This window comes from Bos indicus x Bos taurus, chromosome 10 (assembly GCF_003369695.1).
Source record: "Bos indicus x Bos taurus breed Angus x Brahman F1 hybrid chromosome 10, Bos_hybrid_MaternalHap_v2.0, whole genome shotgun sequence".
In the NCBI taxonomy this organism is placed as follows: Eukaryota; Metazoa; Chordata; class Mammalia; order Artiodactyla; family Bovidae; genus Bos; species Bos indicus x Bos taurus.
Window position 1 is genome coordinate 78935481 of NC_040085.1, and position 12960 is coordinate 78948440.

General features: G+C 49.6%; 1 protein-coding gene across 5 annotated transcripts in view; it reads right to left on the reverse strand.

Annotated features, from left to right (window-relative positions):
- The window catches only part of ELMSAN1 (ELM2 and Myb/SANT domain containing 1), a 72688-nt gene that overhangs the window by 4998 nt on the left and 54730 nt on the right, over nt 1-12960 (reverse strand). For 4 of the 5 annotated variants that reach the window (XM_027552379.1, XM_027552378.1, XM_027552380.1 and 1 more), the window contains exons 4-11: nt 8589-8934; nt 6567-6633; nt 5958-6100; nt 5759-5862; nt 5228-5303; nt 4464-4552; nt 2056-2205; nt 636-848 (exon numbers count right to left, since the gene is read on the reverse strand). In XM_027552379.1, coding sequence (XP_027408180.1) covers nt 636-848; nt 2056-2205; nt 4464-4552; nt 5228-5303; nt 5759-5862; nt 5958-6100; nt 6567-6633; nt 8589-8934 — 1188 coding nt within the window. The remainder of the gene's footprint in view (nt 1-635; nt 849-2055; nt 2206-4463; nt 4553-5227; nt 5304-5758; nt 5863-5957; nt 6101-6566; nt 6634-8588; nt 8935-12960) is intronic. The other variant, XM_027552381.1, reaches the window with a different exon arrangement.

Here is a 12960-nt window from a genome sequence, read left to right on the forward strand (position 1 = left end):
CTGGCCAGTGTGTCTTGCTTCTGAGTCTGTGATGTTGTGGACAAAACACTGTACTAAAGTCATTTAGCATCTCTGAACCCAGTTTCCTCCATCTGCAAGGTGGGCGTCAACACTGTATGGGGTTATTATGAGGAATGAATGAGATGATGAACAGGAAAGCACTTTGCAGACATGAATGAGGCACCATTATTGTTATTCCCGTTGTCTCAGCTCCATTTCAGACACTTTTGTCAAGGACGCAGCTCTCTTAGGGGGAGCCCTGTTTGAACTATAAGTCAGGAGTGCTTCCCAACCCTCCCACACACCTTCTGGATTTTCACAAAGTCTCTTTCCTCTGTGTCTCAGATATAGAAGCAGGATAGTATAAAATTAGTAGCAGATTCTGGAGTCAGGCTGCCTACTAGCTATCTTATCTTGGGCCTCAGTCTCATCTGTAAAATGGGAATGATGACAGTACCTACTACCTGGGTTTATGAGGATTAAATGAGTTAACAGCGTAAAATATTTAGTGCACTTCTTGCCACGATGATGACAATCATCGTCATGTTCCTGTTCTGCCCTCCCTCCCACACCCCCAGGCCCAGCTCCAGCCATCCTCCTTGGTCCTGGGCTCCCCCAGGGAAGGCCACACTTACCGACTCATTGGCCTGTAGTGTCTGTGTGGCTTTGACAGCCGCTGCCCGCCGGCTTCGCTCTCGCCCCTCTTCCTGCTCCCCCTTGTCCTGGGTCTCTGGCATCTCCTCCTCCCCCTCCTTTCTGGTCTCTTTTTCTTCCTTCTTGGGCTCTAGCCTCTCTTCATTTGGGGACTCTCTTCTGGGAGGAGGCACCCTTGGGAACTTCTGGGAAGTCTATGGGGGACGAGAACAGGGGAGTGAGCCCACAGTGCGGTCACACAGTCATATACACTAAGTCTGATCCAGCGAGGGGCTCACAAGCCCCGGCTAATCCTGCCTGCATTGCTTGGCCCAGCACAGCCTCCTGTGCTATGACCTTACACCCTTCCACAGCTAGTCTGCCTGTAAGAGGAGAGGCTTGAGGGCCTGGGAGCCCTCAGAATGAGACCAAGCACTTGAGGTGGGGCTGGGGCATGGAGGGAACCTGCCCGTCCCACCCCACAGGCCACCTGTCTTCTTGGGTATATCCAAGAGGGATTCTTGGGGTAGGGTGGCCTGGTGGGGCCAGGTGCCACTTTGAGCTCCATTCTAAACTATCTTTGTAATGTTTTCTGTCTCTCTACCCTCTTCCCATCTGCAAAAATGGGAACTAAATCACTCCCTGTCTTAAAGCAGCATGTCACTACGTGTGGACTTATGACCCCAAGATGATATTAGGTGGATGCATGGACACAGGATTAAATAACATTCTCTTTTTACAGAATTGAATAACATTCTCTTTTCAGTTCTCTTTCAACCCTGATTATGTCAAGGACAAAGCCTCAAATTGGCGTTAATGTGTCTTTTATACTTCTTTAGACTTAACAAGGAGAGGTTAGGCCTCATCTCAGAGGTTTGGCAGGTGGTAATACCTGCCTAGAATTTCATAACATTGTTTGGTTTTCATATATATAAATATTTTTACCAGTACCTTCTGTGACAAAGAGCACTGGTTTTCTATTTATGGTTGTGATATAAAGCTTCCCTTTAGAGTTGATTTAAAGAAAAATAAGTACTAGCACAAATGGTGTGTGGACATGACAAAAGTATTAATGGTGACATGTGGTAGGATGCAGATAGAGCAGAATTCATACAAGTGACACAAGAATGATTAAAGTTGAGGGAACGGTGTCAGAGGTCTGCTAAGAGAGGACAAGAAACTGATGCTGGTATGAACAGTGGGAAATATCCCCAATGTTCTGCATCAACACAGTGTATCATTACAACGACACTGGCAGGTAGAAAGGGCAACCCAAAGGTCCAGGGCCAGTGCCTAGAACATCAACTCCCTGGGCTGTCAGGGGCACTGCCTTCCTCTCTCTCCCCACTCCAGGGAGTCCTGGAGAGCTTGGGCTCAGGCTCCCAGCTCAGCCTAAGCAGCTGAAGCTGGGAAGGGAGTCACCTTAATATCCACTTCAACCTCTTCCTGGGCCGACTTTTCATCACTCGTATCCACATCCCCAAAGGTTAGCGTCCCATTGCGGCCGATCTTCACCTGCTTCTTGTAGGTGTAGTAGAACTCCACGCACTGGGCCACGGTCTTGGTCTGGATCTGGTTTGAAGCCAAAACTGAGGTCAGAGTTCCTGGCTCAGCTCACCTGCCCGGTGGCACTGCAGCCTTTCTCATTCCTGCATGGCCCCCCTTAACTTTAGTGAACACTAAATCCAGTAAACCCAGGAAATACGAGCATGTCTCCAATGTCTGCTGCGCACAAACCACTGACCAAGTCAATTAACCAACACTTTACCATTTTTTTTCACATAAAGCTAAAAAAGGACAACATGGAGCCACTGGGGAGATTTGAATATGGATGACGTATTAGAGAGTAGTATTAGGTCAGTTTAAATTTCTTGGGTGTGATAATGGTACTTTGGTTTTGCAGGAGAATACGTTTCAGAAATATTTAGGTCAAATGTCATGCTGTAACTTTTAATGATCAGTTAAAACAGAGAACACATGTGTATGTGAGTTTATCTATGGACACAGAGAGCGAGTGTGGCGAATGTTAACAACTGGTAAATCTGACATATATGGCTGGTCATCATACTGTTCTTTGCATTTTTCTGTAAGCTTGAGATTTTTCAAAATGTAAAGTTAAAGGGGAAAAAGTCTGGGCACCATTCACATTCAAAGCCAGGCTAGGCCCAGTTACACGGCCTCTCTACATTAATCCAGGCTTAGGGTTTCATTCTTCTTCAAGGAGCAGTGAGAACAGAACCGTCAAACTCCCTGATGTCGGGGAGGAACTCGGGGGAGACTGACATGAAAGCCCTGGAAAACCTGCAGAGGAAGCAGGAGGTTAAGTCTTGTTCTAACTCTGCCACTGAATGGCTATGTGGCCTGAGGCAAGTCTCTTGGCAGGTAGTGAGTGGGGTGAGACCAAATGATCCTCCCAAGCTCTGCAACCCTAGCCCTCCCGTTTCACAAATCCCTTCGGCCACTGGGTTTGGTTTCTGGACTACTTCCCTCACCCCCGCTGCCCAGAGCAGAGTGTTTTCTCTGAGTCTACCCTTTCTCCCCAGGCTTTCAGACAGCTCAGCCGGTTTCTGGGCTGCACTGGGAACTGGAGGGTTCTACCCACAGAGCCCAAGGGGTCAGTGAGGGCCCTCTGTGCATAAGCAGGGAAAAGGCATGACTCATCTCCCAGGAATAGGCAAGTCACAGATTCATTAATTAGATCCTGTTTACACTTTTACTACCACTTCCCTCTGATCATCTGTTTGCCTGCATAATGATCTGTTCTGTTCATTAAGGCATTAGGAGCGCCTCAGCCAGTTTTCCCAGGCATGCACTTCCCAGCAATACTGCCCAGGCAGGGAGCCCAGCAAATGACTGTCCTCACAACAGGGCCCTTGGAGGAGAACTCGTCAGCACTTGGTCCAGGCCCCAGGGCGTCCCTGGCACAACCTACAATCCCAGGAGGAAGAGCATACTCTGGGAAGCTGTCTTCCCTCAGCTGTCTCAGGCTTTGTGACATAGAGCTGGTGGGAAGGCGCAAGTCCTCTGATTAGCAGAACACTCTCACCAAGAACACAGGGCCGGGAGGACAAGAGAAATCTAGGAAAATTAGGCCTGGGTCTCCTCTACTCCGTCAGCTGAGTTCCTGGAAAGAAGCCCCAGGCCGCCCCAGCCTGACAGGAAGTGGGCAGAGGCCCCCCAGTCACTTGTAGCTCTGGTGCCCCTGCTCTCAGGGTGACCTCTCCTCCCACATACTAACTGCGGCCTTTGAAGTACTCCAGCGCCTCGGGATGGCTCTCCTCCGCCTGCAACCCTCCTCTTCTTCCTCTTTCCCTTTAGGCAAGTCACTATTTTAAGTTCAGTGCTACTGGGTCTGGTGCCCACTCAGGCCACTCTGGAGTGAGACTTCAGGGTGTGGCTACACTACCCTAAGATGAGGGAAGGGGCTTAGAACCAAGGGGGGAAAAAGGTCTGATCATATCCCTTCTTGTTTTGTTTAGAAAAATGTCTCTGAAGCTATTAAGTGGCATTGACCTAACTTTTTTAAGAGGGCTTGGGAAGTAATTGCAGGCTGCTCCTCCCCCAACAGATGGTGGTGGTGGTTTAGTCACTAAATCGTGTCCGACTCTGCGACCCCATGGACTGTAGCCTGCCAAGCTCCTCTGTCCATGGGGATTCTCCAGGCAAGAATACTGGAGTGGGTTGCCATTTCCTTCTCCAGGGGATCTTCCCACCCAGGGATCGAACCCTGGCCTCCTGCACTGCAGGCAGATTCTTTAGCAAAGGGAGCCCCCAAATCCTGCAGGGGGCTCCTGCCCTTCTCTTGCCCCTGAAACAGAGCCCCAGCTCACCAGTTTCTGCACCAGAAAGAAGTCCTTCTTGTAGATGGCAATGCCCTTGTTGAATAGCTTCCTCTCAGCCATCTTCCACTGGTCGGAGCCTGCAGGGCAAGGAGGGAGCCGCGGTAGGAGGGTGGGATAGGCCTGGGAGCACTGCGGGGGGCTGTTCTGAGCAGCTGGAAAGCGTGAGGTCGTCCACCCACCGTCTCTGCAGGCACTCAGAGCTGGCTGCCTGTCCTGCTTTTGCCACTTACTAGCCATGCTGCTTAGCCTCTGAGCCTCACTCTCCACACTTGTGAAAGTGTGAAATGGGATCTAATAATAGAAATCACCTAACAGCCAGTCTGTGGTGCAGACTGAGTAAAACCATGCATGCAGAAGCTTCTAGGTGCTCTGCCTGGCATAAATGGGATGCACTAGCAGACAGGGCTTGATACCAGTGGCTACTATTGGTTATGCCACTTGGTTAATGTCCTTCTAAAAGCACAGTGCCCAGTATAAGACATGGCAGTCCCCGGGCTCCTGCTCCTGATACCCACACCTCCTGGGCTTTTTTGCCCAAATGGGCTCCCACATGCTCGAGCCCTTCTCCCTTCCCCTGCAGGGCACAGAAGTCCCTTGAGAGCCACTCCGGCTCTGGGGTTCCCTCACACTGGATCTTGGCTTATCTGCCCCTCCACCTCTCCACCCCGGCTCCACCCTGGGTTGTGACTCAGCACTGAGCCCCACTGATGCTGGAGACCCCTGGAGGCCCCCGGCCCACCCCACCAACCCACCTGTGTAGTGATAAGTTGCCAGCGGGTGGTTATGGGGCCGCAGGGGCTTCTTCAGTAGCAGCTTATTCAGCGTTTCCTGAAAGGGAAGTGAGGAAAAGGTCAGGGCCCTGACAGGTTCTCAGTGGCCAAAATCCAGGACTCTGAGTAGGGTGATTACTTAACTCTTAACTGCGAAGGGGCAAGAGGTCTGGCAGGAGGGCAAGGTCACTGGGGTTGGGCCACTCGGGGTGTCTCAAGAAAGAACACCTGGTCCCCAAGGGAGGCAGTCACAGATGGAGAAGGTCCTCAGTGGACAGCCCTGTCTGAGGGGTGGGGGACCCACTACCCAGAGACTGGAGCGGACCCTGCACAGGGAAGTCTCGAGTCCAGAACCAGGGCTCCCTTGGGCCGACCCCCTACCATCCCCACCTTGGTCAGACCCTCCCGCCTGCCTCCAATCAGCTCGCTGACAGGCCTGGCTCCTGGACCAGAGACACAGCTCCCTGCCAGCCTCCCCAAGGGGCCCTCCTCCACCGGGGAGCAGGGTCTCACCAGGATGTCTCCCCTGGACTCGTGCAGACAGTGCAGGGCCAGCTCCTGGTTGGTGCCGGCTCCAGGGAAAATGCTGGAGCAGGCAGCTGTCAGCAGGTCTTCCACTGGGGGAGGGAGGAGAGAAAAGCACTTATAGAGCTGAGCAGAGCCGGATGGGGTTGGGGCCTACCCCACCCATGGCCCAATCGTGCCTGCTCACCTTGCCTCTGCTTCTCCCGGCTGCTCTCCAGGACCTCCCATGGCTGCCACACCAAGTCAGCCTTGTGGGGGTCTGCAGCAGCCAGGGCACGGTCCCTCATCGAGGGGATTTCCGCTTGGAACCGGGAGCCCACATTGATCCGTCTGCAGGGGTAGAAAGGACAGGGAGTGAGGTCTCACTGTGTGGGGATGGGGAACCCGACTTTCTTCCTGGGGAATGGCGAAGGGGTCGGGGGTGGGGAGTGGCTGAGCACGGCAAGGCTTCAGCTGGGTATGAGGGAATCCAGCTTCTGTGAGGACAGCCTAGCAAGCAGCACCTGGTGCTGCCAGAAAGGCAAGGCCCAGAAGTTGCAAAGAGGAGAAGCTCCAGGTTTACAGCCAAGGAAAGAGCTGCTTGGACGGCCTTTCTGATTTTCTTCGGAGGCAAATTCAAACTGGGCTGGTCCCTTTGCCTTCCCTGTGACTTCCACACGGAAGCTGGCGTGGGAGGGGGCGGTCAGTGAAGACCCTCAGCACATAGAAGCCTCCTCTTCCTTGCGGGCCTGCCTGCATGCACTGGGCCCCAGCTGGCCACCCTCACCCCCTGGGCCAGAGGCTGGGCTGCACTTACGGCTCGATGCTCACTGGGGTGGCCTCCCCCATCACAGAGAGCACAGGCGGGGTGACTTCGGCGCTATCTATGGGACAAAAGGTAGGTTAGGAGACAGCACCCTCCTCCCTAGAACACAGCCACCCTCCCCAATCCGGGGTGGCTGCTCTACATGCACAGGAGCCACAGCGGTGACTCAGAGGTTCACGCTGGGCAATCAGGCACCCTGAGTCCTGGCTCTGCAGACTGCAACTGTGACAACTAGCTGTGACTTTTACCAAATACGTGGGTCCCTCCCTGTTCACACCTGCTACAAGGGGCTATTACTACCTATCTCCCTAAGATGATGTCAGGGTTCAATGAAATCATGCACAAAGCCCAGGCCTCAATCAATACTAGCTACTGTTATTACTACTACTACCAGTCACACTACTAGAGCTGCCCCGGGAGCTCCCACACGACAGCATCAAGTCCAACGTACAACTACGGTTGCTCTAGTACAAGAGGCAGACACTTCCGCTACAGGAGCGAGTTGGTGAAGGAGACCGCTGTTTCGTAATTATCGCTTCACTTCCTGGCCAGGTTCTCTGCCTCAGTTTCTCCGAGCTAATCTTATTGCCCTATGCAATCAAGACACTCCCCCTTGCCTTCACAAACAAAATCTGCTGACTCCTCTCTGCAACCTGAGAGGAAATCTCAACTCCTCAGCTCAAGCGTCTAAGGCAGTTCCCCCGCCAACTCTGCCTCCCACCACAGCCTTGCCTGGACCGTCCATCCCTCGTGGCCCCTCACGCTCCCTGCACGTTCCACCTCCCAGCCTTTGCACCTCTCCTTTCGTCAGCCCAGTGCGCCCTCCCCACCCGCTTCCTAGTTCAAGTTCAGCTCTAGCCCCACCCTCTCTTCAGTAAATGCTTTCCTCACCACCAGGGCTAGCAGCCTCTGCAGGCTCCCAAGCTTAAGGTCCGCTTCACTCACTGACCACTGATTCCCACCCTGCCTGGACGCTTGCTTCCCTGTCTCCCAGGCCTCCATGTCAACTCCCCAGTGACCCAGCACTCTCTCTGAACACACCACAGCGTCCTCCATGTTACTTGGTGCCCTCACAGGATCCGCTTCAGGCTTTACATTTAAGTGCAAGAAAAATACTCATGGATGGACAGGACCTCTTCTCTGTCGCCAAGCTGGTCTCTACAGTGACTTTCTTCTTGCACCACCGAGGCAGGGAGAGAAGCTTCCAAGCTTCCAATTAAAAGTGGAAGAGCCAAAGGCGCATCAGCTCAGGGGTGAGTCATTTCTCACCCAGACACCAGGGGGCACTAGAGAGCCATGTCATGATGAGGTCAGGGTCAGAGGTTAATGCAGTGACTCACCCCTGTCCTATCTCTGGATAGGTTTACTTTTTCTTAATCCTCTCTATCACCCTGATAGGATTATCCCCTTTTTCCAAGGGAAATGTTGTGGAGTGGACAACATTTTTTTAGCTATTCACCACCTAGGCCAGCCAAAATGTCTGCTCTGGGCCAAAATGACTGTTGAAGAGACCCGGGAGACAGAATCTGCCACATAATATTAAGAACGAATGTGACACATCAGAGACGATGTGAAGTGCTTTACGTGTCTTAATGCATCTGAACCTCACCACAACCCTCTGAGGCAAGCTATCAGGCTAAACCATAGGAAACTGCTGTTTGTGATTCTAAAAATAGCTGAATACATATTGGCATTTCATCATTAACCAAATACTACAAACGTCCTCACTTAAATACAGAAGAAACTGAGACCCATGGGGTTCAAATGCCTTCCACAGGGGATGTAACAGTATATGGTGGAATTGGGGTTTAAGCCTACCCCTACGTGTACTTGTACCAGGACAACCTCCTCCTCTCTCTCAGAAGACAGACAGCAGAGCCCCTTTCCCCACAGCATTCCGGCTCAGTCCCCAGCAGCCCTAAGCCCAAGTCTTCCCTGTCCACCGCCCTCCTCCCCTCCACACTGCCTTCCCCCGACGGCTGCCAGGGGTGGGGTTGGCGGGGTATCACTCACTAGACCGGAGCAGGGTGCGATGGGCACTCTTTGGCGTGATGGGAGGAGGGGCTGGGATGCTGCTGGTCGACATAATGGCATTGAAATAGAGTCCGGAGCCTTCCCGCACGGGGCTGAGGATGGGGGGTGGTGTGTAGGGGGGCAGCTCAAAGCTCCGCTCGGACGGGTGGTCGGCGAGGCGGACAGGGGAGCGCAGGTGGCTCTGGTAGGGGGTGATGTTGGAGTAGACAGGAGGGGCGATGAAAGTGCCCGCCTTGGTGGGGATGATCAGGGGCTCAGGTCTCGGCCGCTGCTTTGGTTTCCGCACTGAAGGCTCCCCCTCCAACTTAACGTTCATGTCCTCAGGCTGGAGAAGGAAACAGAACCAAGATGGCTCAGCGCCCCGCATCCTGGGAACTCTGACGTCTTGACCACTGCTTGCCAGTCTCACCTCCGGAACTCAGTCTGCCTACCACACCTTTGTGGCCAAGGCGAGCCTGAGACAGGGTGCGGGGGTCAGCACATTGTCAAGGGCTAAATAGTAAATATTTTAGGCTTTGTGGGCCACATACACACATTCGTCGATGCACAGTCTTCAGTCTTCTCCTGACCCCACCCCTACCCCTGCTCTTTTTAAATAATCCTTTGAAAAGTGTAAAAACCAGTCTTAGGGCTGGATTTAGCACACAGGCCACAGTTGCCAACACCTGTTGTGAAGTATGCTACAGGGCAGGGAGCTACTGTGGTTTAGGGCCCAGGCACTGAGACTGGATCACTTGAACTGGGAGCTACTTCCTTTCCTTACCACTTAAAATTACTTAACTCTGTGCATTCTCGTTTTTAACATGGGGATAACAAATACCTACCCAATGGGGTAGCTAAGAGGACTAAATGAATCAATACATGGGATCATTGAGAACAGCACCTGGTACATAGTAGCTAATCAGTACTGGCTGCTATCACTACTTAAACCCCAAGCTCTACATTAGATGGAGGCCCGTATCATGTGCCAAGACCCAAGCTGGGCATGTGCCCACATAGTGAACAGGACAGCCATGTCCTTGAAGAACTTTGATTTTCACAGTCTTAGTCCTACGATCACAGGCTAGCCTACCTGTGCTGTCAAAAGTTAGCCCTCTTGGCTTACACTTCTGCCTGTTTGGTATCCCTCATGGGCCTCCACACAGAATAGAGGGCAGGGCTGTACAGGAATACAGGCCTCTCTTCCCTGCATCCCTACCCTCTCAAGAGAGAATGAAGTCCGACAGGAGTGAGCAAGCGACCTTGATCACTTCCCTGGGTGCACAGGTGAGACTGGCCACACCGACTGAGTGGGCCCAGGAACCACAGGCTTTCTGCCCCTTCCAGCAGAGGGCCCTGAGTCCCCATGAGGTCTTGGCCTTGTCTTTTAGCCATTTGCACCCTCTCTGCTGTTCCACAGACTAGGAAGAAATGACACTGTTCATTTCCCCCCTACTTAGGGATACAATATTGAGTACACAGAAAGAAAAAAAAAATGCAGTAGAGCCCAAAGCCCCCAAACTTGCTAGACAAGAAATCCAACATAAACTCAGTTAGCACTAATGTTTTGTGATTTTATAAGGAAAATGGATTTAAACTATTCTATTAATAAATTATCTGACTGCATTTTTCATATTGATTTTTTCAGTGTGATAATGATGTTATGGAAGGAAGGAAAGAAACAAAAGAATTCTTATGTATAATATGATGTACTTCAGATACAAAAACAAAGTATTTATGGTTAGAATAATGTGATGTTTGGGATTTGCTTCAAAAAAAAAAAATCCAGTGGCAGGAAGAAGTGGAAGTACAAATGAAAGAAGATTGGTTGCATTTTGAAAAATGTAAAAGAGGGTGATGGGTAGATATTAGGATTCATTATACCACTCTAATTTTTGCACATGATCCAAAAGGTCCATAAAGAGAGACAGACAGACCTCCCCAAGAGCTTGGTATGGACAGAGTCCTCAGGCAGGATATAAGAGATCCAAATTCCAGGGCTAACTCTGCCACTACTTGGCTGTATGATCTTAGGTAAGCTCCCGGCCTTTTGGGGACCTATTTCCTCATCTACGAAATGGGCATGTTGAACAGTGTAGTTGCTTAGGCTCTGTCCTGCCATCCTCAGGACAAGCTGCCCAGGCCTCCAGCCTCCACCACAAGCTTTCCCCTAACCAGAGAACAAGATTCCAAAGAGCAGAGACTATGCTGCTGATGAAAATCTTGGAGCTGTCTTTTGTGTTACAGACACTAGGCATGCAGGCCAACTCTCCAGCTGAGAATGACGAAAAAATCCAGATTCAATACAAAGCCACATTTCTGTGGGTATCAAGAGAGCGAAGGAGTTGGCAAAGAATTAAAGTGTCAAGGTCCAGGGGAAAGAGGAAAGCCAAAAAGGTAAGTCCAGCATTTGGGATTGTGTTTTCCTGAGACAGATGCTGTTATGGAAGAGACAACTGAGAGGCTGAAAAACTGAGCAGAGCTTTTAATAAATTCAAGGATCCATCAGAATAAAAACTGGAGTTTAGAGCTTGCCAAAGAAGGAGGACCTGGTAAACCTGTAGGCTTTCAGCTTGGGACTCCAAAGGGCAACATCCTTGGAATAAAAGTGAATCAGAAATAGACTAGTTCTCAAATGGAATAATGCCTAGCTTCAAATTATCTGATTACGTTAGAGCAATCCACGATTGCTTGTGCTCTTTGCTACCTGTAAGATGCAAAGACAGATCCTCTCCAGGAGAGGAGAACATCATCCAGAGTCTTTATTTATCTCAACAGCTTTTTATATATAATGTCTTACATTCAATTAAAAATAACCATATATACAAGAGAGCAAGAAGGGGTTTAAAAACAAGAAATAGCAGATAACAGACATAGATCCACAGGGATCTCATTAATGGAAGTATCAGATATAAACTTTAAGAAAACTATGCTTGGGAATTCCCTAGTGGTTCAGTGGCTAGGACTCAGCACTTTCACTGCTGGGGCCCAGGTCAATCTCTGGTCAAGGAACTAAGATCCCATAAGCCACGCAGTGCACTGCACCACCCCCCCCCCCAAAAAAAAGAGGAGAAAAGAAACACATGCTTAAGTTATGCAATAGACTAAAAGGCATGGTTGAGAGTCTCATCAAAGAACTAGAAACTCTAAAAATGAACCAAATGAAAATTCAATAACTGAAAACTAAAAACAAGAGTGCAATGAATGGGCTTAACAACATATACATATCTAAAGAGAGAATGGGTGGACTGAAACATAGGTCAGACTAAGCAAAAAAAATAACAGAAAACTTGGACACTGAATGACAGACAAAATATGGGATACAGTGAAAAATTCTAACAAAATGTGTAACTGAAGTCCCATAGGAGAGGAGAGAGAAAATGGAGCAGAAGAAATATTCAAGAAGCACTCTAAACAGGATAAATACAAAGAGAATAATATTTAGGTATTACAGCAAAACTGCTGAAAACCAATGACCAAAAAAAAAAAAATCTTAAAGCAACAGGGATAAAAAGATACTTTACATCCAAAGGAGCAACACTAGGGGTTGTAGTGACTTCTCAACACTGTGACTATAATAGAAGCCTGAAAACAACGGAATGACATCTCTAAAATGCCAAAAAACCCCACCAAAAACTACCAACACAGACTTCTCTACCCAGCAAAGTTACTTTTCAAAAATGAACATGAAATAAAAACATTTTCAGAAAACCAAAGACTAGTAAGATTTATTACTAACAGACTCACACTAAAGGAAATACTAAGGGATGTTCTTCAAACAGCATATAAATGATTTGAGATGGAAACTTGGAGATACAAGAAATAAAAAACAACAAAACAATCTACATATATGAAGAAATCTAAAATAAACATCGGAGAAGGCAATGGCAACCCACTCTAGTACTCTTGCCTGGAAAATCCCACGGATGGAGGGGCCTGGTGGGCTGCAGTCCATGGGATCACTAGGGGTCTGACGTGACTGAGCGACTTCACTTTCACTTTTCACTTTCATGTCTTGGAGAAGGAAATGGCAACCCACTCCAGTGTTCTTGCCTGGAGAATCCCAGGGACGGGGGAGCCTGGTGGGCTGCCGTCTATGGGGTCGCACAGAGTCGGACACGACTGAAGCGACTTAGCAGCAGCAAAATAAACAACTGAACAAAACAGTAATGTTATAATGTCCTGATAATGTTAAAATATATAGAGAATGAAAATTCATGTCAACAATTCTACGAGTTAGGGATTAGGGGAAAATGGAGTTAAAAGAACTCTGCATTGTCCAAGAAGAGGTAGAGCACTAACTTACATTAGATTTCAATAAGCCAAGAATGCATTCTCTAGGAAACAGAGAATTAAGCTCTAATGTCATAAG